General features: G+C 41.8%; 1 protein-coding gene across 1 annotated transcript in view; it reads left to right on the forward strand.

Moving 5' to 3' along the window:
• Window positions 1–27231, forward strand: part of Pibf1 (progesterone immunomodulatory binding factor 1) — a 184085-nt gene that overhangs the window by 124433 nt on the left and 32421 nt on the right. The window contains exons 15-16 of the mRNA XM_036200021.1: window positions 16450–16580; window positions 23421–23505. Of these exons, the coding sequence (XP_036055914.1) occupies window positions 16450–16580; window positions 23421–23505 (216 nt within the window). The remainder of the gene's footprint in view (window positions 1–16449; window positions 16581–23420; window positions 23506–27231) is intronic.

Genomic DNA, 27231 nt, shown 5'->3' on the forward strand with positions numbered 1-27231 from the left:
AAGTGATTGCAAATACATTCAAGACTCATGTTGTCTTGCACCCTCTTGTGACTTGTACAAATTTTTTTTGTTTTGATAAAGTCCAATTTATTAGTTTTATGTTTTATGATTCATCATTGGTTTTTTAATTCCTAGGTGAAACTCACATGTCATAAAATTAATCATTGTAAAGTGAATCATCTTATATTCATTCAGAGTATGATGCAATCACTTCTATCCAGTTCTAAGACATTTTTATCACTATATACTAAAACTTGTACCAACTAAGCAATCAATTCTCCCTCCCCTTCTCCCCCAGCTCTGCCAATCCTCATTCTATTTGCAGTCTATTTGCTTCTGTGCGTTTACCTATTTAGCATAGTCAGATAAATGGAATCATACAGGAGCTGACCTTTTGTTTCTAGATTCTTTTACTGAATGTATTATTTTCTAGGTCTATCTACACTGTAGCATATACCTTATACTTTGTGCTAATTGATCAATCAATAACACTCTATTACATGCATTTATATGTTTACCATAGGTTGTTTATTCATTCAGTGCTAAACATTTGGGCTTTCCTTACCATTCAGCTGTTGTGGATTATGATTCAGGAACAATAAAATGTTTGAATCCCCTTTTCAGTACATTTAAAAATGGGTTGCTGGACTCATTTTTGTTTTGGGAAAGATGTTTTGCCAAGGTAAAATTTGAAGTTAGCTGGGCCTGGCAATTCAGGCCTATAGTTTCACTACTCAGGAGAGAATTGTAAAGTAAAGGCCACTTGGGTTACAGAGAGAGTTTAAGGCCAGACTCAACAACTTAGTAAGACTGTGTCTAAAACATTTAAAGACATAAGAAAGGGACTGGGAATACAATTTAGTGATAAAGCATGTTCCTAACATGTGCAAGGCCCCAAGTTCAGTTCCCATCCAGGAAAGTGGAGAGAAGAAGGAAATTGGGGGAAGTCGGTGAGTGTGAATCTGACTTCTCTATGTCTATATATCTTGTGTAATTTTTGGGATATCTGCCAACACTATGTTCTCCTGACCTTCAAACACATTAAAATTTCAGTCCCTCTAAAATATCTAATCTCTTTTAAAAATTTGTCCTTCAGCTGTGGGCTCCTTTAAAAATCAAAATTAAATACCATCTTCAAGAGGAAGAACCAGGGCACCATCACAATCTGAACCCAGCAAAGCCAAACTCCAACTGTATAAATAACTCAATGCCAATTTTCTGGAATTCACTCATGACATCCTGGACTCCTGCAAAGGGCTTGGGTCACTTCTCCAGCTCTGCCCTCTGCAGTTTATCTTCTTGGCTCTGGCTGATTCCATTCCAGTGATGCTACTGTTCTTGGTGGTTTTCCCATGGTATTGGTTGGCATCTCCAAATTGCTGGGGTCCCTTGCTGCAACTGGGATGCACTTTCACCAATAGCCTCTCATAGGCTCTCTTCATGGTGTCAAGCCTCACCTTCTTTTCATGACCCCTGCAGTCCTGGGCTTTCAGCTGCCTCTGAGGCTGCACCTTCACCAGTGGCCTTTCCTGGCCTTTCACAGTGCCAAGCCTCAGCTGCTCTCTATGACCTCTTCATGCCTTCAAAACCAGTACCACCTGGGTGACTCTTGCACATTAGCAAGTCAGGCTGCCAGCATGAGGTACAACCTTGACCACCTCTAAAACACAGCTTTTCTGCTCTCCAGAAACACTTCCCAAAAGATTTCACCATCGTGATGCTGGTCTCTTCTTAATCATGGCTAATTTCTTAGCTTGAGCCTACTAGCATCAAGTATCTCAGCAAAGCAAAATTTTGCCTTAGTAGTTCTGATATGTTAATCACAACTAAGTCTTCAGCCCCAGTGAACTAGAACACAGAAACTTAATTCAAAATAACAAATGGCCTTGGTGGAGTCTTTAACTTCCCTCTGAAATTTTACAAGCCAGGCCTCCGTGTTCTGCACTGCTCTTAACATTCTTGCCTTCCAAGTCCCCACAGAACATCCCACAGGGCTGTAACATGCAGTGAGCCCTACGTTTGGAATCCCTTCCACAATCCTCCCCAAAACATGGCCGGGTCTGTCACAGCAATACCCCACTCCTGGTACCAATTTGTATTAGTTAGGGTTTCTGTTCCTGTGACAAAACACCATGACCAAAAGGAGAGTTGAAAAGTAAAGGGTTTTTTATTACACTTCAACATTACTGTTCATGATTGAAGGAAGTTAGGACAAGAACTCAAACAGGACAGGATCCTAGAGGCAGAAGCTGATGCCGAGGCCATGGAAGGGAGCTATTTACTGGTTTGCTTCCCATGGCTTGCTCAGCCCACCTTGTAGAATTCAGGACATCTACCATGGGCTAGACCCTCTTCCTTTGAGCACTAAATGAGGAAAGGTCTTACAGCTGGGTCTCATGGAGGCATTTCCTCAACTGAGGCTCCTTCCTCTGACGACTCTAGCTTGTGTCAAGTTGACACACACAACCAGCCAGTACAGACATGTTCTCCTGACCACTGTCCCTCACTGGGTTGTGTGATATTATTTCTTTAACTGCTTTGCAGATTGTCTTTCTGTCCTTTACCTGAACAGTTTGATGGTGGTAGGTGTGCTGTGGTTTCTTTGTTTGCTGTGCTTGGGTTTGGTTGGCTTCTTTTATGTGAGTTCAGTAAATTTACCCATTTGTTTTCCTGTCCTTGGTTTCTTTCGGGAACTCCAGGTAGCATGTATGGTTACTTATTTAAGTTATCCAAGGCAGAGCTAATGCTATAATGTAGATTTTCAATCTTTGTTCTACTTTTGATGGTATGTAATTTCTTCTGTAGTGTCATCCTCTACTGTTCCTTCACAGCTGCAAACTGCCATTAATGTAGCCTAGTGTCTTCTCATCTCAAATACTAACTTACAGTTCTCAGAGTCCAATTTGCACCTTTATGGAGCTTGTAAGTCCCTAATTAACATTCTCAAACCAACCTTGGGGGAGAGGTTGTAATTTTTTTTTTTTTTTGGAGCTGAGGATCGAACCCAGGGCCTTGCGCTTGCTAGGCAAGTGCTCTACCACTGAGCTAAATCCCCAACCCAATAATTTTTTCACTTTACTTTTATCTCTGAAAGTTTTATTCAAATAGAATTTCTCAGTACTTGACAGTTTCATACATGTTTATAAAGCATTCACATCACACTCATTCCCCTTACTGGCTCCCATCCCTGCTGATACTCTTCTTGACAAGAGGTTTCCTACTTTCATATTCGTGTATGTGTGTGTGTGTGTGTGTGTACATATGTGTGTGTGTGAATGTGTGAGTGTGTGTATGTGTGCACGCACACACGCACACAGGCAGGTGCACTTGTGCCTCACACTAAGCATAACCACAACTACCTGCATGGGCATGGATGGATGGGGAGCTCTCCATTAGGATGTGGGTGATTCATCAGAGACTATGACTAAAGATCAAGACACGCCCTGTCCATTAGCCATCCCTTACCCATAGCTCTTCGGGAAGGCACAGGACTCCTGAGCCCCTTCTCCATGACTAAACATTGTTGGGCACAGTCTTGTGCAGACTCTGCACTGACAGCTGTAGCTGCTGTGATTCCATGAGTGTAACAGCCGTGTCCTGCCCAGAACACAGCACTCACAGCCCTCTACCACATGCCCTCATACATTCTCTGCTCCAGCTTGCTTCGTGTTCCCTGAGCTTGAGAGTAGATGATAGAACTGTCTCCTTCAGTGCTTCCATACTCAATTGCTCCTTTCTGAAGGGAAACGGGGGGCGGGGGGAGTCTGAGAGGAGAATCTATTTTCAGTTTGAAAAAAGTCACTCAAAAGTCTCAGGGCCTTGAGCAGCCATGACTCTGCATTAACAACACCTGTTCACCTCATGAAGAGGCTTCTCTAACATGTCTTAGAACAGCACCAGCTATGTCTATGTAGACAGTTATCCAAGAGAAAGCTTGCCAACCTATTTAGCAAAGCAAAGGCATGTGACCCACTCCACCTGTGCTGGCTACTTTATGTCAACTTGACACAAGCTAAAGTCATCTGAGGGGAGGGGACCTTGATTAAGACAATGCCTCCATAAGATCAGGCTGTAGCCAGCCTGTAGGACATTTCTTAATCAGTGATTAGTGGAGGAGGACCCTCAGCCCATTGTGGGCGGTGCCGTCCTTGGGCTGATGGTCCTAGAATCAGTAAGAAAGCAGACTGAGCAAGCCAGTAAGCAGCACCTCTCTGTGGCCTGAGCATCGAATCCTGTCTCCAGCTTCCTGCCCTCGAGGCTTGACTTCCTACCCTCACTAATTTGGGGGATGAACTGCTATATGGAACTGTGAGCAAAATAAACTCTCTCCTCCCCAACTTGCTTTTGGTCATGGTGCTTCATCACAGCAGTAGTAGCCCTCCCTAAGACAGCAGCCACGGCCTTTACCCAGGTCCACAGCACCATCATGACCTCCCTCCTGTGCAGCAGCCTCGTGTCCAGTCAGAACATAGTTGTTTGCCTTCATCCAAGGGTCTTGCTGCTGCTGTAGTAGCATGCAGATCTTGTCTTACAAGTCACTGTTGTAGCACACAAGGTATGCAGCTGGATAAGATGGCTTCTCTCTGTCTATGCACATGGACCTCTGGCAGTATGGAAGCTGGTCAGCAAGGGAGGGATCATTTCCAGTTTGATTTTTTCCATATCCTGCAACCAAAGTGCTGTGTATTCACCAATACGGTCTTCCCATTTAGGTCTGGTGGGCATCCCACAGCAGTGTAATGGCCTGTCTTGTTTGAGGCCCTCTGAGGGCTTCTTAACGAACAACTCACAGGGAAGTGTCCCGCATCTGGCACTGGGATTTTCACTTACTCTCACAGATTCTTGAGTCCGCATCATCCCCCTGTTCAGATGACCTACATTCAAACAGCTTTTTTTTTTTGTTTGGTTTTTCGAGACAGGGTTTCTCTGTAGCTTTGGAGCCTGTCCTGGACTAGCGCTGTAGCCCAGGCTGGCCTCGAACTCAGAGAGATCCACCTGCCTCTGCCTCCCGAGTGCTGGGATTATAGGTGTGCGCCACCACTGCCCGGCCAAACACCTTTTTAAATTGCTTTTTTTTTTTTTTTTTTTTTTTTGCCAGAGCTGAGGACCGAACCCAGAGCCTTGCACTTGCCAGGCAAGCTCTCTACCACTGAGCTAAATCCCAAACCCCTGTATTTTTTTTTTTTTTTTGAGCTGAGGATTGAACCCAGGGCCTTGTGCTTGCCAGGCAAGCGCTCTACCACTGAGCTAAATCCCCAAACCCAAATTGCTTTGTTAAACTAGCCCATAGATTCTTAGATTTCCAAATGGCTTCTTCATACATCATTAGTTTTGGTTAGCCCTCCTCCACATAATCCCTCCTCTCTCCATTGCTCTGACCCCATCCTTGTTTAAGCCTTGCTGCCCCCAGTATTTTCTTTCTTTCATGTGACATGTGTTCTGTGTTCCCACCCTCCTGAAGGCTCCGCCTCACAGCCCTTTCCTGGCTTTATACTCTCTATAGAGATTCCAGATTAAACACTGGAATCTAAAGATTGGAAGCTGTGATCCACACATGGAAGAAAACACGTGGCATTTGTTTCTGTACATGGATTACCTCACTTAGTACATTTTCCAGGTCCATCCATTTTCCTGCAAACTTCTTTACATCTGACTAAAATCCCATTGTATATTGGTAGTCTGTTTTTACTTTCCATTCATCTGTTGATGGTCATCTAGGCTGATTCAGTTCTGAGCTGTTGTGAATAGAGTTACAATGACATGGAGTACAAGTATCTCTGTAAAACAGTATGGGTTTCTAGGTGTGTGCCCAAGGGTGGTCCCCTGGATCATACAATAGTGTCATTTTTACTTTGCTGAAAAAATTCTACACTGATTTCCATTGTGTCTGGACCAGTTTATACTCTGACCAACATGTGTAAGTGCTTCTCTTTCCTTACATCTTCACCAGCACTTATTGTCATTTATTTCCTTCATGGAGTGAGACAGAATCCCATTCCTACTGCACTAAGTATGAATCTCAAAGTAGTTTTAGTCTGTGTTTTCCTAAGGGCTACAGATGTTAAACATTAGCCATTTGTGTGTCTTTTATTGAGAATTCTCTGTCCATTTCCATAGCCTTTTTAAAAAGAGGGCACCAGATCTCATTACAGATGGTTGTGAGCCTCCATGTGGTTGCAGAGAATTGAACTCAGGACCTCTGGAACAGCAGCCACTGCTCTTAACCTCTGAGTCATCTCTTCAGCCCCACCTTTTTTTTTTTTTTTTTTTTTTGGTTTTTTGTTTGTTTGTTTGTTTTTCAAGACAGGGTCTCTCTGTAGCTTTGGAGGCTGTCCTGGAACTCACTCTGTAGCCCAGTCTGGTCTTGAACTCACAGAGATCCACCTGCCTCTGCCTCCCGAGTGCTGGGATTACAGGCGTGCACCACCACCACCCGGCTTTATTCTTCTCTTATACAGCACATTCTAACCACAGTTTCCGCTCCCTCCCCACCCTCCCAGTACTCCCCCAACCTCTCCTCTCCCCCAGATCCACTCTTCTTGTTTCCCCTCAGAGAAGAGCAGGCCTCCCAGGATATCAATGGACATGGCATAACAAGTTACAGTAAGACTAGGCACAAACCCTCATAGAGACTGGACAAGGCAACCCAGTAGGAGGAAAAGAATCCCAAGAGCAGGCAACAGAGTCAGACACACAGTCCACTCCCAATGTTCAGATGCCCTCAAGAACACCACTAACCAAATATTCAGAGGACCTAGGTCAGACCCATACTGGCTCTTTGACTGTTGATTCAGTCTCTGTGAGCCACTATGAGCCATGCTTAGTTGATTCTGTGAGCCATGTTCTCAATGGTGTCCTTGACCCCTCTGGCTCCTACAACCCATCCTCCCCTCCCCGCTTCCACAGGGTTCCCCAAGCTCTGCGTAATGTTTGGCTGTGAATCTCTGCATCTGCTCCCATCAGCTGCTAAGTGAAGCCTCTCTGATGACAGTTGGGCTAGGCACTGATAATGACTATAGCAGACTATCATTAGGAATCAGTTTATTGATTGTTTTCTTTTTTTGCCAGTTGTGTTTGCTTCTATCCTGGGTCCCTGGGCTGTCCAGCCTCTGATTCCTGGCCATCCAGACAATGTCAAGCATGGACTTCCTCTCAGGGTGTGGGCCTCAAGTTGGACCGGTCATTGGTTGGCCACTCCCACAAGTTCTGTGCCACCTTTACCTCAGCACATCTTGCAGACAGGACAGATTGTAGGTTGGAGGTTTTGTGGCTGGGTTGTTGTCCCAGTTCCACCACTGGAAGCCTTGCCTGGTTACAAAGGATGGCCAGTTCAGGCTCCATGTCCCCTATTACTAGGAGTTTTCACTAGAGTCACCCTAGTAGATTGCAGGGAGTTTCCACTGCACTAGGTTCCATATCACCCCCTAAATGCCCTCCCCAGTTCCAGTCATCCTTCCCAGTACTCCCCCAATGCCTAATCTCTCCTGTTCCCATCCCCACTTGCCCCAAGTCCACCTGCAAAATCTCTTCTATTTCCCTTTACCAGGGGGATCCATGCATCCCACCTTGAGCCCTCCTTGTTACTTAGCCTCTCTGGGTCTGTGTATTGTACCATTATTATCCCTTACTTAACAGCTAATGTCCGCTTTTAAGTGAGTACACACCATGTTTGTCTTTCTGGGTCTGGGTTACCTCACTCAGGATGATTTTTTTTTCTAGTTCTATCCATTTGCCTGCAAATTTCATGATGCCATTTTTAACAGGTAAGTAATATTCCATTCTGTAAATGTACTACATTTTCTTTATCTATTCTTCAGTTGAGGGACATCTAAGTTGTTCCCAGTTTCTGGCTGTTATAAATAAAACTGTCCTTAGACTATTTTCAGATTTCATTTTCTTGAGCATAAATACAATCCCAATATTGTTTTGGATATATCTGTGTATGGGTTCTAATATTTTGTCATTTCTTATTTGGATTCAGTTAAATCCATTTACTTCATGAATCATTGCCATCCTTCTTTGCATATAGTAAATTGGTGTATGCATATGGATGTATGATGTGTGCATATGTGCGTGTAAGTGCAGATGTATGCATGCCATGGCACATATGAATATCAAAGGATAGCCATGGATGTCAGTCCTCACCTTTCTACCTTGTTTGAGACACATTTCCTTTTTTATTGTCCACTGCTGCATATGGCCCCTGGTCATATAAGGCTAGTTGGCCCCTGGGCTTTCAGGGATTCTCCTGTGTTGCCATGGAAGAACTGGATTCCAGATACATGTTACTGCTCCCAGCTTTTGTGAGTTTTGACATTTGCTGGGCAGGCACACTGAGCCATCTCCCCAGCCTGATGTTGGTGAAATGTTTAAGGCAGATCAAGAGCTGTGTGTTACAGTAATTGTGGATATATATCCTAATACATTTGTCCCAGTCCAAATATTATAAGAGTAGAGCCTGAATTCTGTGTGAGGTATCAATGTAGAAAGACCTATTTTCTGTTCAGTTTTCGATGTCAATGTAAAATTTCTGGAAAAAGTATAGCCAAACTTACAGAAATGATGCACTGGCAGTGCTACTTAATCATGGCATTGAAGAAGGGAATCACTTGAGCCCAGGGATTTGAGTCCAACCTAAAACAACACAACAAGGTCCTATCTTCTCTAAGTAGATTGCCTGCATGGTGGCCCATGCCTATAATCCTAGCACTTGGGAGGTAGAAGCAACAGGGGTTCATCCTTTCCTATGTGGCAGGTTTGAGGCCAGCCTGGGCTTCTGTGACCCTGCCTTTAAGAAGACACATAAATGTAAAATCTATTAAGAGAAGGGTTTGGGGAGAGATGGCAAATAGAATCTGAAGACCAGATTAGAAAAAGGTTAGGGCTACCACTAGGAAGGTGGAGGCAGGAGAACCACAAATTTAAAGCAGTCTGGGTTTAAATTCGAAGGACTGTCTAAGAAAGTAAGAGAGAGGTAAGTAGAGGCAGGGAGAGAGACAAGGGAAGAAGAGGGCAAAGAGGATGAGGCAGGGGTGTGGGGACTCTCTTTCTGGGGAGACAATCATGGCTAATTTCTGTTGCTTGTGATTTTAAAAATCCTTGCTGCCACTTTCTCCCAAAGCGTATGGAAAGCAACTTTTCCAGAGAGAAATTCTAACTGACCATCTTAACAAGAGTAACAGAACTTCCGCTTTTGTCCTGGGAAGGAATTCGGGAGCAAGTTTCCTCTGTCTGAATGTATTGCATGTGGCACTTCATCCTCATGGAGCTGGCATTTGGGATGTCGTGTAACTAGATATGAGTGCTCTATTAAATTGGTGACTCATGACAAGTTTTGAAGAAGAATTTGTGAAATAAGAGGGTGTCAAGAGAACAAAATTCACAGGAACTGTGACCCAGCACCAGAACCAGCTTTTAACAAGGTTATATAATCGTTAACCATTGTTCCTCTGTCTCCTGTGTTTCGAGACTGTTCTGCTGTAAACTTTATAAAAATACCCTTTGCTCTAATGATGAACAGAACTGGACATGTGGCTCTGGTGGTAGAGTACTGCTTCACATGTACCTGTTCCTGTCTTTGATCCCCAGCACCCCGTAAACCAGGCATGATGGCACCCCCCTGTAGTCCCAGCACTTGTGGGTGGCAGCAAGAAGATGAGGAGTTCAAGACTATCCTCTGCTACATCCCAAGTTCGAGGCCAGCCTGGGCCACCCTGCCTTAAAATGACTAATAGTTAAGGATCGGCACATGTACTTATCTTCCGTGTGAGTGGTTAATATGGGGACAAAGCATTCACCATTACTGCAGTAGCAGGTCTGTGCCAAACCTGGTGAAATGTTTAAACCAAGGAGTCTTTAAGCGGATATGGTGGCACTTACCTACAATCCCAGCCCTGGAGGCTAAGACAGGAAAACTATGTGTTCAAAGACTGCCTGGATTATATAGCAAGACAGTTGTTTTTAAATAAATAAATAAAAACAATAGCAATGCCAAAAAATAAATCTTGATTATGGTTCATTCTTGAAAAATATCAGTTTTTTGAAATCCAAGGCAATATGCCAAGAGCCATTTGCAAAGCACTATGCAGATTCTCCATATAAACACACCCAAACCTAAGATTGCTATACAGTGAACCATTTTAAAAATGAATTTCTTGGGGCTAGAGAAATGGAGAGTACTTGTTGCTCTTGCTGAGGACCCAGGTTCAATTCCCAGCACCCACATAGTGGTTCACAATCATCTGTAACTCCAGTTCCAGGGAACTTGATATCCTCTTCTGACTTCTTCAGACAAGAAGCATGTATGTGGTGTACATATAAGTAATAATTTAAAATTTTTCTAGACTCCAAACATGAATTTCTCAGGAGGAGCTTTGAAAGAGAAGGAAATTTTTAGCAGTTGAAGTTGACATTTTCCTCTCAGCTCTTCAGGGCCTTTCATTCCCATTACATCTGGACTTTGGACTCTTCGAGGCACAGTATCATAAAGACTCTGTTTTTCCAGTTTCTCAAGCCCCTCTGGCTCACTGTTTGTCCATGGAACCTTGAACCTTATCAAGCACCTGAGCACTGAAGCCCCATTTTCCTGCTGCCAAATGCATCCATGAGGTGCTTCTGAGCATGTGTAGTATTTTACAGCATAGGAGGTAGTTTATAAGATTTAACAAAAAGAGAGAGAGAAGCCTTTGGCCTTAGGAAAATGTACTAAAGACTTCTTAAGGAAATCTGTTCTTTTTACAGCAGTGTGGAAGCATTGCCAATCCATGTTGTTGAGGATCAATCAGGTTCTGCCTACTGCTGCCCAGCATTTTAACGTCGGCTTCCCCAAACCAATTATGTCACATGTCCACTTATTTTACTATAGCTGCATCATCTGGGCTGGTTCTCACTGAGCCCTCTTACCAGAGGGGGGTCAGTATCTTTTTTATTCTCCCTTCAAATATATTTACTATATTAATATTATATTTTCATCCTCCATCAGTTATGCCCGGTCCTCTTGGTCACTAATCACTTCCTAATCACCAGTGTTCTCAGTATCCATCAAATTTGATCTACCTGAGACATGACATTATAGATATTCTAGAAATCATTTCATTTTGCTTTCCAGAGAGACTATTATAACTCTGACTGTGTAACTCAGATAGCTCTTTAGTCTGCTTAGCTGGTATCCATCTTCTTCTACTGTGTGTGTGTGTGTGTGTGTGTGCGCACGCACACACCTGTCTGTCTGTCTGTCTGTGCATGTGTCTGTGCTGAAATGTATGATGAACAAAGGACAGCTATCAGGAGTTGTCATTTCCTGATAGTGGGTTTCCTGTGTGGGTTCTAGGGAGCAAACCCGGGTCACCCCATTGGGTGGCAAGCACCTTTACCCTTTCGTTTACTGAACCTTCTCTACTCTCTTCTACCTTTTTTTTTTTTTTTTTGGTTTTTCAGGACAGGGTTTTTTTTGTGTAGCTTTGCGCCTTTCCTAGAATTCACTTGGTATCCCAGGCTGGCCTCGAACTCACCAAGATCCGTCTGGCTCTGTCTCCCGAGTGCTGGGATTAAAGGCGTGCGCCACCACCGCCTGGCCTCTTCTACCTCTTAAATGGAGTTGATCCTCTCACATCTGCCCTTTGCTCCACTCACATACCTCAACAGGGATTCTAAAATACTAATAATGTTTGTTCCTACCTGTAATCTCAGGACTGGGGAGACTAAAGCAGGCACAGATCACTATGCGCTCTAGACCAGCATGGCTAAGTTGTGAGTTGCAGACCAGCCTAGGCTATGGTGTGAGAGCCTGTCTGAAACAAACAAACATTAGTTCACATAAGAATCATCCAAGGTTCTTATGTAAGATACAGGTTTCTAAATCCTGCCCTCAGACTATGATCAAGGAGGTGTAGAATGAAGCCTTAAGAATCTTTATTTTTAACAAGTCCTAATAAAAATGATGCAGGACCACATTTGAATGACTAATACTTTACAGTCTTGTATACTTAAGTAAGGCTAATTATCTCTTCCATGCTGGCTATCCCATACTTTAACATCTCTCCCTGTGACTTTTTCCTTCATACCAACATTTTGAGACTTGGGGCTGGAGCCATGCCCATAGTGCTGACCTAGAATCTAACCCTTGGGAGGTTGGGCCAATAACATGGGAAATTCAAGGCCACCCTAGGCTACACATAGAGACTGTCTCAGAAATTAAAAAACAAAAACAAAACAAAACAAAACAAAACAAACAAACAAACAAAAAAAAAAAAAAACCCAAGACCAGAAGCACAGCTGATAATCAGTCAACAGGCACTTGCTTTTGACAATTAGAGTCCTGGGAAACTTGGAGAAGCATTGGTGAACACCGCTGTTCTAAAGCCCATTTGTCTCCCACCACAAGCCTGTCTACACTGTCCCTTGCCTGAGCCTCCAGACCTGCCTACAGTCCAGCAAGCACCAGGGCACACCTGACCCAGCAGTGTCACCTTCCCTTCCAGATCCTAACAACGAAATCACCAACTGCTTGAGATAGTTAAGTCTCAACATACAAAATGGAGCTGGCTTTAACGGGCGGAGTGGGAGTGGGTGTTGGCACTCATCCGAATCAGAGCCCTGTTGGATTTTGATTGAGTTTGGTCAGGATGAGACTCATTGTTTTTATGTAATATTTTCCCAAGTGATTGAGAACATAGATTTTTGCCTAGTGTTGAACATCAAGTAGGTATTTCATATGCAAAGAAAAGCAAGTAGCTCAGTGTAACCCACCTCTACATATATCACATGTAGTAAGTCTACTGAGTAGAACAACGCAGTACAGTCCATCCCCATTTCCAGGAGTTCCTGTGAAAAAGAGACTCCACAAGAACGAGATTCTACGTTTAAGGGGAAAAACACACGGACCACGTGTGATGGTACAAGCCTTTGACCCCAGCACTTGGGAGGCAGAAACACATAGATCTCTGTGAGTTCACAGCCAGCCTAGTCTACATAGTGAGTTCCAAGACAGGTAGGGCTATGTAGAGAGATCCTGTATCAAAATTTAAAAAGAAAAATACAAAATGTGGTCACATTTATATTTTGTAAATCTTAAGAGAAATAATTTTGAATTACCATCCCAGTATAATTTGAATTAGTTTTTTAATGCAAAATATAATTATATTTTAAGCAGGCACTGCTTTCCTCTGAATCATCTGTACAAGTGTTTGAAACAAAGGAGCAATAACAATCCTATAAACTGTTGGTCATGGATTTAATCCTGAGTCATGTGATGTGTGGTGCCTGAGTCATTAGTTACTAACCCTTCCTATAAGGAAAAGCTTACTAACAGAAGGCTGCAGTGATTGTGAAACTTCTTGAATACTTATTACTGTAACTAGAAAAAGGCCTTAAAGCTGTATTGGGGAAATTCGTTTTTAATCAGAGGAATTAAATTCTGTTCAATTAACTTTTTCACAAATAAAAATATCAACACTTCATTGACAGTTGTATTCTTCTCCCCTGGGGAGTGAAACCAGATTGTGGTGGAGAAGGTTCTGTTATACTAGTGGGAGCGAACTTGCCTGCCACGGTAAGGTAGTATGGACAAGTATCTATGAGGCCCTAGAGAAAGGAAGAGGAGACTGAAATCCTCCACACATTTGTAAAGAAATATATCCTTAAGACAGTAATGCTGTCGTTTCCATGAATGTGAGGGAGTCCCAGGGTGTAAATTTGACACATGTAAGGCTTTTGGCTCATTTTGCTATTTTAAAGTCAAGTACATGTAGTTGCTGTTGTGAAAAGCAGAGTGAGCTGGAATGTGGAGGATGGCTGCTCTACTCTTCGTGCAATTAAAGTTAGATTTGGTAAGTTTAGACTGCTCCTTCTCGATTTGTAAACGCTCAGCCTTCCCTCCACCTTGGCCCGCGCCCTCACAGGCACAGGTAGAAGACTGCACTTTGAAACCCAAAGCAGCAACTTGTCAGTTGAGTTTATTCAGCCAGTCCTGTGAAAACAAAGTCAAGGCGATTGTTTGATATAATTGACTAAAGAAACTGGTTACACAGGTTAGTAGAACTTCACTCGCCTGTGTATTTGAATGTTCCTAAAGTAATTTAGTAGGGTAAGATTCCTGTGACATCACAGTGGGTTGTAAAGAATGAACATCAGAACAAAAGAAAAGCACACCAACACCCTGGCTAGAGGGACCGTGCCCTTCCAGTGTCTCCTTCACTCATCAAGCCTTTGCTCTTACCCCGTGCTGTCTGCTGCCCAGATTTGCCTAGTCTTTCCACTCCGCACATCTAACACCCATCCCATCTCACTGCTCCCTCCCCTCCGTGTCAGGGAGGCTGTCACTTACTGTTTCCTTGGCTTTTCAGTGGTGTGTGTGTGTGTGTGTGTGTGTGTGTGTGTGTGTGCGCGCACATGGACAAACTTCGCGGCACAGATGGGGAGGTCACAGAACACATTTGGAGGTGGTTCTCTTTCCGCATGTGTGTATGGTCATGACTTTGCACCCAGGTCACCAGCCTCCTCGCTAGGACCTCTACTAGCTGAGCTGTCTGTCATTGCTCCACTCACCTGCTCACCTTTACAGGTTGGTCGGTTAGATTTTCAAAGACAAGGTCTCACTATGTAGCTCTGTATTTCTGCCTGTCCTGGAACTCACTATGTAGACCAGGCCGGCCTTGAACTCACAGAGATCCTCCTACCTCTGCCTTCCAAATGCTGGGATTAAAGGAATACAACACTATGCCTGGCTTCTCTTCCTGTTTTCATAAAATGAATGGAATGCCCTCCTCAAAAAAATTGAAATACCAAAGTAAATTGCATATAAAGCTTAAAATTTGCAAGTATGTAGATTTTAAAATAGACTTAAGAAAGAAAATGTTAGCAGGTGTGGTGGTATGTGCCTGTGGTCCCCCACTCACAAGGCTGAAGCGAAACCATGGCTCTATCTTGAAAAGCAGCCCAGCCAGTTCTTTGAGTTGGGAACATAGCTTAATGGTGAGGGTTTCTGGTGGGCATGTATGTGACCCTGACTTCAGTCCTCAGCATACTGGTTCTAAGAACATTGTGAGCATAGTTAATGCCCTTGAATTGTATACTTAAAAATGGTTTAAATGGGCAGGGCCTGGTGGTTCACACCTTTAGTCCCAGCACTCAGAAGGCAAAGGCAGGCTGATCTCTAAATTAGAGGCCAACCTGGACTATAACACAAGTCCTAGGAGAGCCAGGCCTGCACAGAGAAACCTTGTCTTGAAAAGAAAACTGCTTTAAACGGTAACTTTTTGTTTGTTTTTCGAGACAGGGTTTCTCTGTGTAGCTTTGCGCCTTTCCTGGATCTCACTCTGTAGCCCAGGCTGGCCTCGAACTCACAGAGATCCTCCTGCCTCTGCCTCCCGAGTGCTGGGGTTAAAAGCATGGGCCACCACCTCCTGGTTGATTGGTAACTTTTTATGGGTTTGAATTTTTGGAGTTTTGTTATTTTTAATTATAGAAAATGATTCAGGTGCATGAGTTATATGTTTTAAAAACTAAAAGATATATGAAGAAATAAAATTATTAAATGATAAATATTTTTAGAAATAAAGTCCAATATTTAGAAATAAATCTTTCTATTTTTAGAAAGATTGTTTTATCTAATGAATTTTCATTAAAAGGAAATATATGGGGTTGGAGATTTAGTAGAGCACTAAGGCCCTGGGTTTGATCCTCAGCTCAAAAAAAAAGGAAAATATATGTATGTATGTATGTCATGTAGTTGTTCAGATAAATAAATAGAAAATGTGGGTGACCAGTCTTCCAAATTGATATCTATTAGTATTTTACATTTTCCTTTATTGTTTATAATCATAATTACTATTACTTATAATGACTTATTGATTAGTCATTTTTATTATGTGTACAGTGTTCTGTCTGCACATATCCCTGCAGGCCAGAAGAGGGCACCAGATCACATTACAGATGGTTGGTTGTGAGCCACCATGTGGTTGCTGGGAATTTGGAAGAGCAAGCAGCGCTTTTAACCTCTGAACCATCTCTCCAGCCTGATTAGTCATTTTTTTTAACCTCCAAATGTATACAGATTTATTTAGCATTTCAGAATAGTTCATGTGCAAAAGTTTAATGAGGTATGCAGCTCAGTGCAGGCATGAGGTCCTGGGTATGTGGTGTGCAGCTCAGTGTAGGCCTGGGGTCCTGGGTATATGGTGTGCAGTTCAGTGTAGGCCTGAGGTCCTGAGTATGTGATATGCAGCTCAGTGTAGGCCTGGGGTCCGAGGTATGTGGTATGTAGCTATGTGCAGGCATGAGGTCTTGGGTATGTGGTATATATAGTTCAGTGCAGGCACAAGGTCCTGAGCATTTCCAATGCTTAGGAAAAGTCACATCAGGAGGATAATGTGCTATAACAGTAAAGTGTTTGGGGTGGTTTCAGTTTGCTGTCAAGTTTTCTGCAGTTTAATGCCGTGTGTATGTCTTTAGCTTGACAGAGCCAATTCACTGTTAAACCAGACTCAGCAACCCTACCGGTACCTCATAGAGTCTGTGCGGCAAAGGGATTCCAAGATTGATTCACTGATGAAGAGTACAGCTCAACTTGAGAAAGACATCAGGTAAACCATCTACACATCTTTTATTGGAATAATAAAGGCATGGTTAATATGCTGCTGCAGATTAATTTGAATTGTACATTTTAAATCACTTAATTATGAACACAGTCTTAAGTTATCTAAGGATTCAGACTTCACAGAAAGGAGCTGCGGAGATGGCTCCTTGGGTAAAGTGTATGCGCGAGAATGAGGACCTGAGTGTAAATCCAGGACCCACATAAAGCCAATAGTGCACATCTGGAGCCCCAGTGCTTCTAAACAAGATCGGGGTGGAGACAGGAGGATCCCTTGAGGCTAACAGACCAGCTATCATGGCAGACGCAACAGGAAAAAAAAAAACTGTCTTAAAAAAGGTGGAAAGCAATGCTGGACTCTTGGCCCTCCACATTACAGCATGGCTCACGCTGTATGCAGCATGGCTCACACGCATCTGTATTCACACATTACATCATACGAGCTGTTCATATTTCACCTTAGGATCAGAAGTCTTAGCAAGACACTGCGCACTCTAAGGGCCCACGAGCCAGCTTGTTCTTGTCCCCTAGATTCCTTACTGAGCTATGGGATGGTCAGGAGGGAAAGACTGTAACCACATGTCATTTTGCAGTTAAGATGGCTTTTTAAACCGTAGAGTTTAGACTTTTGCTTAGATTTATGTTGACTTTGCCAAGAAAATTCTAGGCTTATCTGCCTCTGATCCTTTACATGAAGTAACCCAAGAATTACCTTGGCGTCAAGAAATAAATTCCTTCCCAACACTTTAATTTAAAACTGAATCTGTGTTAAGGGAACAAACATTATAGATTTGCTCCCTTTATTAGTCACACATCCTTTCTTCCTGTCTTTCTTTCTTCTTCTTTTTCTTTTTTTATGTGACAGGGTTTCTCTGTAGCTCTGTAGCCCAGGCTGGCCTCCAACTCAGATTCTGCCTGCCTCTGCCTCCCAAATGCTGGGATTAAGGGCGTGCGCCACCACACCAAGCTCTGTCATTCACATTTGTTAACCTATTTGTTTATGAGTCTGGGGGTTTTGAGTTTGGGTTTGCATGACAGAGAGAGACAGAGAGGGGGGGGGGGGGTGGGGGTGTGTGTCATGCCTGGCTGCAAGCAGCATTACCTGCTGAGCCCTCTTGCCCTCTTGCTGGCGCCCATTCCTAGTTTTCTAAACAGAAACAAAAAGTGGCGCTGCATGTTGAGAACAAGGTTTTGACTCATAAGTAGTTGGTTATTTCGCTTAGTTATTAAATTTAAGGTTGATATAAAAATTTAACTTTCTGAATAATCATTAAACCACCATAAATGTGAAACAAGAGAAAAGTAGGAAATAGGTTTCCTAAGACGTACGACTGAAAAAGTTGAACTGTCATGCTTAATTCTGAAATTTGAGTGTTCTTTCGATCTCCATCTCTTGCCATTCCTACCACAGCAGAATCATTGCCCCAGAACTGTACTCTTGCTCTTAATGTTTTGGTGTTATGATAAAATAAATTCACATGTGTATAGTAAACACCAAAATAAATAAGTTTAATTCTAAAACTAATGTAAAGTTTAAAATATTTCTTAAATGTAATTACTAACAAAATGATTCAATTAATTGATTGATTTGACTATAAGTACATGCTGCAAACAACAGAAATTATGTATTTCATCATCTATTATGCATATAGTTATGTTAGGGAAACCGAGGAAGAAACCTCAGATGGGACTTTTTCTTGTTATATGTTTATTATAGTTGAATTTTTTTTTATCTTTTTGGTTTTTCGAGACAGGGTTTCTCTGTAGCTTTGGAGCCTGTCCTGGACTAGCTCTGTGGACCAGGCTGGCCTCGAACTCACAGAGATCCACCTGCCTCTGTCTCCTGAGTGCTGGGATTACAGGTGTGCACCACCACTGCCCAGCTGTTGAAATTTTTATAATGCTATTATTTTACTTTTATAAACTTGGAGAAAGGACATATAAAACCCTAGAGAAGCCGGGTGGTGGTGGCACACACCTTTAATCCCAGCACTGGGAAGGCAGAGGCAGGTGGATCTCTTTGAGTTCAAGGCCAGCCTGGTCTACAGAGCAAGTTCCAGGAAAGGCTCCAAAGCTACGCAGAAAAACCCTGTCTCAAAAAAAAGAAAAAAGAAAGAAAGAAAGAAAGAAAGAAAGAAAGAAAGAAAGAAAGAAAGAAAGAAAGAAAAAAGAAAGAAAGAAAGAAAAAGAGAGAGAGAAAGAAAAATACCTCTTTTACATTTGCCTTGAAATAGTTTTTAAATACTTCTGTTAAGCATTAAAGTGGCTTTTAGGAGCCTGTTCCTCAGGCTGGATGACTTGGAGCAGCCTTGATGCAGGGGGAGGAGCTCGGTCCTGCCTCATCTTGATGTGCACTGCTTTGTTCAAGCCCATGGGAGGAAGCCTGCCCCTTTCTGAGTGGGGAGGGGTTATAATGGAGAGGGGGCAGGAGAAGAGAGGGGGGAAACTATTCGGTATGTAAAATAAATGAAAAAAGGTTAACTAAATAAAAAAATAGTAATAATTAAAGTGGCCAGAAATATTTAACCTAGAAAAATATATAACTGTTTGAAAAGATTGTATAGATAAATTCATCCTTGAAAAAGTAAGCAGCTTGTCCTCTAAGAACTTATGATTTGGCAGTAGAACCAAAATTTGATTCCATGTCTCCCCATGTTCTATGTGGTCATTCTGTAGTCTTAGCCATTATGCTATACTGCCTCTCTATGTTCTGCCCTGGAGGATGGGTAATTTCTCTCTAAATAATATATAGCAAAGAAAGAGAATTTGGTAGTATAGAATATTTATTACATGTAAGGCTTTGAGATGATAAATATTGAAGCTGGGTAGCAGATATATAGGATTATATTTTTTCTCATTTAAAATACTCCGTAATAAATGAAGTAATGAACTTCTTGTTTTACATACCCAATTCATATAGTTGTCTGAGGATTAAGATACAATTTTTTAATATGTATAGCATAGTATCTAAACATCATAAGCACTCACAAACAATTGCAATTATTGGTTTTCATCAAATTCTTGACAAATCTGTGTTGATAATAATCTTAAAAATGAGAAATAACATTTCATTTTGGATTTGGACAAAAAGTAAAACTCCAATAATTATAGCAACAGTAATCATAAGTCAATGTGGAATTAACTATCAGAATAGATATCTGAAACAGGGTCTCACTGTAGCTCTGGCTGTCCTGGAACGGGCTACTTAAACCAGGTTCCCTTGAGCTCACAGAACTACCTGCCTTTGCTTCCTGGTGCTGGGATTCAAGTGTTTAGATACTATGCTATACATATTAAAAAATTGTATCTTAATCCTCAGACAACTATATGAATTAGGTATGTAAAACAAGAAGTTCATTACTTCATTACCAAAGTAGTGTTTCCTAAGTTCATAATGTATTTCAATAGATTCTGAACTAACATTTGATGGGATATGATACCTTGCTTCCAGGTGAAGCAACTGTCATCTATTGTGGAAGATCAAAGTTGTGTAAATGAGGCATTAGGAATTCTGTCCTAAGTTCTGCCTCTGTTCGTGTCTGAGTGATAAGGTGTGGTGGTAACATTAAAAAACCAGTTACAGGGCTGGAGAGATGACTCATAGGGGAAGAGTACTTGCTGTGGGACCATGAAGACTGGAGTTCAGATCCCAGAACCCCTCTAAAAGAACTGAAAGAGCTAGATGTGGCCACACACCTGTAATGCAGAAAGGGGGATCCCTGGGCTTGCTGGGCTGCCGGCCTAGCTCCACATTCAGTACAAGACCGTCCCAAGGGAATATATAAGGCAGAATGATAGAAGAGGAAAGCTTCTGTCTTCCTGTGACTTCCACGTGGACATGTACACTGGTCCATATAACACACATGCGCGCGCGCGCACACACGACAAATGAATTCGTAAGTTTAAGCTCATGGTCATCCTCAGTTCTGCTGGAGTTAGAGGCCAACCTGGGATACATGAGACCTTATCTTAACATAAGAACTGAGGGAATGTGTTGTTTTCTTTTCAAATTAAACAATGCCATCATACAATGTCAACCCTTGCAAGTTTAATTATTCATACAATTTATTCAGTCAAGCATTTTACTGCTGTGCTCTACTCCCAGACAATCTACACAGAGCGCTTAGTATCTGGAAAGGTTAGAATCAATATGTACTGAAATAAAATCATCAAACGCTGTTGGAAAGCTCACAGTAAGATGTTGCTAATAACTGCTTTGAATTCCCCTGTCATTAAAGTAGTAATCTAGTCTAAAAGTGGACGTTAACTCTCCACCACGCACAGGAGACAGTCAGTCTGGAAATGCAGTGCGCTCTCTACTTTGGATGTGAGGGAGCATAAGAGAATAATTAGCATAAGTTCTCTTTCTCTGCTGTCAGTTCTCAGTTGATTCTTAACTGGTGGTTAGAGAAGAGAAGAGTACATTGTCAACTTCTCTTACAAGGCTAAGCCAGAGTATATTGATTCAGGAAGTTATGGTACACTATATCAGGAATATGTTCTCATATAGCAGGTGAGACAGAGCCATAAACATGAGTTTCTAAGTAATAATTAACAGTGAATTGAACAATTATGGGTGTAATATAACATTCAAGATAGATGTGTTCAGAGGGAAGCTTGTTTCCTATCTTTATGAGTCACCCATGGAAACTTTATATTTTCAAAGTCACTTTCCATTGGTAGAAACTGTGTCTTAGAAAGACAGCATTTCTGTTGAAAAAGTACACACCATCAGGACAGTGGAGTTTTAGAAATGCCCATGCTAACAGTAGTGTCCCTTGTGACTTAGATATGTTATAGCAAAGACTAAGACTTTGAAAGTATATCCCAGATCTTCCAGTCACAGAATGTGGTCTGAAGCATCCATGTTGCTTGTGTAAACTGCTGTCTTTCAGATGCAACACGGCTATTCTGTTATCTACCCAACTTGGATTCTATAGCATGTGTGGCTGTGGTACTGTTTAATTGAGGAACACTTGCTTTATTCTTGAAAAGTTAAATACTATATACAAAGCCTTTCTAGAGAATATCCGGTCAGAATCCTTTAATTACTTCAACATTCCATTCCCATTGCTCTGTATTTTATTTAATGGGTGTGTGTGTGTGTGTGTGTGTGTCTGTGTGTCTGTGTGTCTGTGTGTCCGTGTCTGTGTGTGTGCTGCACATGAGCGAATGTTTGTGCATTGTGTATGTCTATGCTTACATATGAACATAACTACACCTTGAAAAGACCTAGTTCTGTTTCCCAGGTGTTACTTTCATTTTAAGAAGTATATATCTTCAGATAAAATACAAATAGCTTCAGATTTGAGCATTTCCAAATCATCTGATGCTTACCATGCCTTAGAGCCTGGAGGAACATGGCACTCTGTCCTGGACACCATTTTGTTCATTTTGTTCCTTTCAACTGCTCAGCTTAGTAGGATCCCTGGCGCCTACCTCTGCGTGTCAGTTTGTTTTTCTGCTGAGCTGCTTGCTTTATTGGCACTTAATTACTGTTTTCCTCCGATGCCTGGTTTTCATCTAAGTTAGTAATAGTGTGCAGCATTTATGTAGAGGTTTATGTGTTCAGCGCTTTATGTAATCATTCACTAGGTAATTCACATATCCCTTTGACATACATGGGTAGTTTACACTTGTATAGATGTGGAAACCAAGTTCTGCTTTGCACTGCACAGCTGACTGAATGGCACAGAAGGAAACAGTCAGACTGCACCGGCCTCTCCTCAGGACAGGTGCTTCATGGGGAAGCTGACTTAATCGGGAGGAGGTGGGAGTTTTCCTTTGTGAGTCTTTGGACTTGCCAGTTCTTCCAGAACGCTCATTTAAGTTCAAAAAAACTTATAAAGTGTGGTGACTCTTTGTTAAATATAACTTAAAATTGTCTTACAACAAAATGCTTCTCATTAACTTCACCCTCACAGATTTTTGTCTCAACATTTGAGGAACTATGCTATTTTGATTTATTATTGCTTTTCTCAATTTTTTTTTTTTTTTCGTTTTTTGAGACAGGGTTTCTCTGTGTAGCTTTGGTGCCTTTCCTGGAACTCACTTGGTAGACCAGGCTTGTCTCGAACTCACAGAGCTCCGACTGGCTCTGCCTCCCAAGTGCTGGGATTAAAGGCGTGCGCCACCACCACCCAGCCGCTTTTCTCAATTCTTACAGAGGCGGTCATATAGATTTTTTACAGATAACATTATAGAGAATATTTCATTTGATTCTTCCTATTAATTTCTGTGCATCAAATAGTAAAATTTCAGATAATATAAAGCAGTCCACGATTATTTCTTAGAATACTAATATGACCTTACAGTAAACTGTCATAAACAAGAACTTACCAGTGAGACAATCACAATGTAGACATGGAAATTTAATACTGAACTAAGAATTCGGAGACAAAATTGTTTTGCAAATTACAATAGACTGGTTTATTTAAATTATATACATCGTAATTTACTATGTGACAAATTAAAAACTACGGTAAGTCCTAGGGATAATTGCTTCAATTTGACTTCTGATATCTTGTGTTTCAGTATGTCCATGTATTTATATCCTTCTTTTCTACCTCCTTTTAACATTTCAGGAGTAAGCAGTCAGTGAAACTCTGTGTGCCCACAGCAGGCAGGCAGTGCACTGGCAGACATTCCCCTCGAACAGTAACTACACCACTTGTCAGTTAACATGACAGTGTCTGCTCTGTCTTCTGTGTTTATCGACTACAAACCCCATCTATCTTCAGTTCAGACCACCAAATTTATGTGTAGTCATTGTATTTACTGTCTCTAAGCTCACACAACATGGTCACTTTTTAACATTGGTTTTTAACAGCAATTTAAATAAAGAAAAGTCAGCCCTGCTGCAGACGAAGAACCAAATGGCATTGGATTTGGAGCAACTTCTAAATCACCGCGAGGTACTTTTCCCACCTTGTAATAGTTTGTCCTCCTGAGCATTTCCCAAATCTATGTTTGAGTGAAGATGATTGGATTCTGGTGTCCTGTGTTCATCAGTGACTTCTGTTTGTAGCTCACTGTGAGCTATCCATCTTTATAACATTTGATCTGTGATATACTTTATTTTTAGAGCTAACTGTCATTTCTGGAATGCCTTTCTTATATCTCAGTCACTGATTTTCACATTAACCACTACCTGCTTTATTTCTTTCTGCCATAAGACATTTCTCTAGTGTACCTCTGTCTTACCTATCACTGTATGCCCAGTCTTCATATGCAATATGTATATTGAGCTTTCAAGTTCAAATATTTTGGTGAAGGGGGAGTGTCTCAGGAGCCTGAAGCTGGCCTCCATCTCTCCTCCAGCCAAGGATAACTGTGAACTTCTGACTCTCCTACCTTCAGCTCCTAAGTGCTAGGATTATAGGTGTGCACCACCTGGTGCAGATTTTAAGGTTCTTTTATATTTTTAATTATTGCTCACCAAATTTTTTAATTCTTAAAAATTTAATTTGTTAATTTATAAACGTTATTATAAAACTTTCGTGGTGTGTATTTTAGTCACATTTCCCTCAGATTTGCCACGCCTCCCACCACTAACTTTGTGCTCTTTCTCCCTTCCCCACCATTCCTCTCTCTGAAATCCATCCAGTCCACACTATGCTAGCTGATTATTTTGTGCTTTACACATTATTAGAAAAGATAAACAGGAGCAGGTACATAGCTCCGTTGTAGCTTGCTTACCTGGCATGCACAGGGTCTTGGATTTCATTTCAAGTACCAAATAAAGCTGAGCCCTATCATTTCAGCACCCAGCCAAGAGAAGCAAGGTCAGAAATTCAAAGCTGGCTACATAGGAAGTTTGAGGTTAGTCTGAGATGCATGAGATGCTACCTCAAGAGTGTGTGTGTGTGTGTGTGTGTGTGTGTGTGTGTGTGTGTGTGTGTAAACAATATGATTTTAACCTTGAGGACATTAATTTCGCTTGTTTCTTTTGGCAAATACATTGTATCACTACCACCATCAATATGTAAAATAGTCTCACCACCCCCAAACTCCCTCATGCCCCTCTGAGGTGACTTCTTGTCTTTTCCCCAGTCCTGTCCTTACTGTCAACTGACCTGTTTTCTTTACCTGTGGTTTCACCTTTTACAGAAAGTCAGATAATTTAAATTAGCATAGCAACATGTAGCCTTTTGTTCACTTTTTCACTTAACTGAGTATTTATGTCATATCATATGGCTGCAGCACAGTCCACTAATCCATTCACCAGTTGATAGTTACTTGGGTCATACTATGGCATTTAATTTTTAGTTTACTCTTGTATTAATATTACAGTGTAAGATACTAGTTATAATTTTGTAGCTGTTTTATGATTTTTGTTGTTTCTTATTTGTTTCATTTTAAAATATATTATCAAATCTACAAATAAGAGTTGGGGATTTAGCTCAGTGGTAGAGCGCTTGCCTAGCAAGGGCAAGACCCTGGGTTCGATCCTCAGCTCAAAAAAAAAAAAAAAAAAAAAAATCAGGCCAGGCAGTGGTGGTGCACGCCTGTAATCCCAGCACTCGGGAGGCAGAGCCAGGTGGATCTCTGAGTTCGAGGACAGAGTGGTCTACAGAATTCGAGTTCTGGTCTACAGAGTGAGTTCTAGGACAGCCTCAAAAGCTACAGAGAAACCCAGTCTCGGAAAAAAAAAAAAATCTACAAATAAAACCGCTCTAGACAGTTGTGTGTAGGTACTTGTGCAAAACATGGGCCTCTGTTTCTCTTAGTATGCACTAGAGCACAAATGCTAGGTTTCAGGGTAAGCATATGTTGGTAAGGAACTGCCAGACTTTCCTGAGTGAGGGTGCTTTTGCATTTTATGTGCAGTGATAAGAGTGCCAGGAGCTGGGTATCCTCACTAACAGGTAATTGTGCTAAGGGTAATGTTTCTGTCCAAACATTTTTCCAGTGTACTGTCTTAATCATTGCTTCTTCCAGCCACATTTTTAAATAATTTATCTAACTTTGTTTTTATGTGCATTGGTATGAAGGTGTCAGATCCCCTGGAACTGGAGTTACAGACAGTTGTGAGTTGCCATGTGGTTGCTGGGAATTGAACCCAGGTCTTCTTGAAGAGCAGCCAGTGCTCTTAACCACTGAGCCATCTCTCCAGCTCCTCTAGCCACATTTCTTATAATTTTGTTTTTCTAAAACAGAAAGTTTCAAAAGAAATCACTGATTTATGAGACTACTAAGGTTTTTGTCTGGTCTGGAAGAAGTCTGTCAACTCTTTGGGAAGAAATGACTGGGAGAATATTGTTGAGAGAGATTAACTGGAGCTGTTGCTGGAAACAGTTCAAAGGTGCATGTCCTAGAAGTGCTGTGGGAGTGTTGGAAGGTGGTCTTCTCGAGAATTAGGGAATTAGGGAAGGGGCTGGAGAGACGGCTCAGTTAAGAGCACTCACTGCTTGGACCCTGGGCTCGGTTCCCAGCACCCAGAGGGAGAGCTCACAGCTACCTGAAGTCTGGTTCTAGGAGTTTTAACATCCTTTGGCCCCTTTGGGCAATGGCATGCATATGGTGCACATACAGTCAAGCAGGCACACACGTACACCTAAATTAAAAATCACATTCAAACAAAGAAGAACTGGCTTTTAGAATAGGCTCTATTAGAGGTCTCTTTTATATCACCTTCTCTAATGCATAGAAGAGTAAAGTGGGGCAATCATGGCATCACTGGCCTTGAGGCAACATTCTAGACCCTGAGGCGGAGGCTGAGCTAAATGGTGAAACTCACAAAAAATAAAAATAAATACACATGGGCTGGAGAGATGGCTCCGAGGTTAAGACTGCACTGACTGCTCTTCCAGGGGACCCTGCTTCAGCTCCAAGCACCCACATGGCAGCTCACAACTATCTGTAATGCCAGATTCAGGGGACCCAACACTCATGTCAAAAACACCAATGCACATAAAATAAATAAATTTAATAAATAAATAAATAAATAAATAAATACGCGCACAAAGTAAGGGTCAAGAAGGTAGTCCTGAATTGACTTTTTTTCCCCTTGCTTTTTAGTACAGGCACATGTGCCCCAGATGTAGCCAACCCTTGAACTTGTGATCCTCCTGCCTCCACCTACCAAGGGCTAAGATTTCAAGGTATGTCTATCATGCCTGATTTTTAAGCTGCTGAGACCAAACGCAGGACTTGATCTGTGCTAGGTGAGCTTTCGGCTGAGTCCATCTCAAGCAACTGGAGTGTAGTTTAGCTAACCCGGAGATAGATAAGCCCGTCAGGGACAAGTGGCAGGCCTAGGACAGAGCAGGGGCTTACTCTTTCTTCGGCCTTTGGCTCTGGGCTGTCTCCATCGGTACAGACATCACCTACGTCCTAGAAGTCTGCCCTCCAGTAATTGTTTCTTCACTGTGGACGCCTGACTTATGCGGTGTATGTTTTTAAATCTGAATATTTAAGAAATCAAAACCAAAGATTTCTGTTCCATTGTAAAGCTGTGTGACTTTTTCTTTTCAGAATGGCAAGTTTTATTTAATTCTAAAGGATTATGCTACACTTTGAAAATTATAGAAGCAATTTTATTTCTACATTTTGTACATCAAACTTAAAGCCACATTATTCATGAGTCCAAATAATAGCTCAGAGGCTCGAAATAACCCATCCTTCTTCTGCTGTTTTCT

Source organism: Onychomys torridus, chromosome 9 (assembly GCF_903995425.1).
Source record: "Onychomys torridus chromosome 9, mOncTor1.1, whole genome shotgun sequence".
Lineage (NCBI taxonomy): Eukaryota > Metazoa > Chordata > Mammalia > Rodentia > Cricetidae > Onychomys > Onychomys torridus.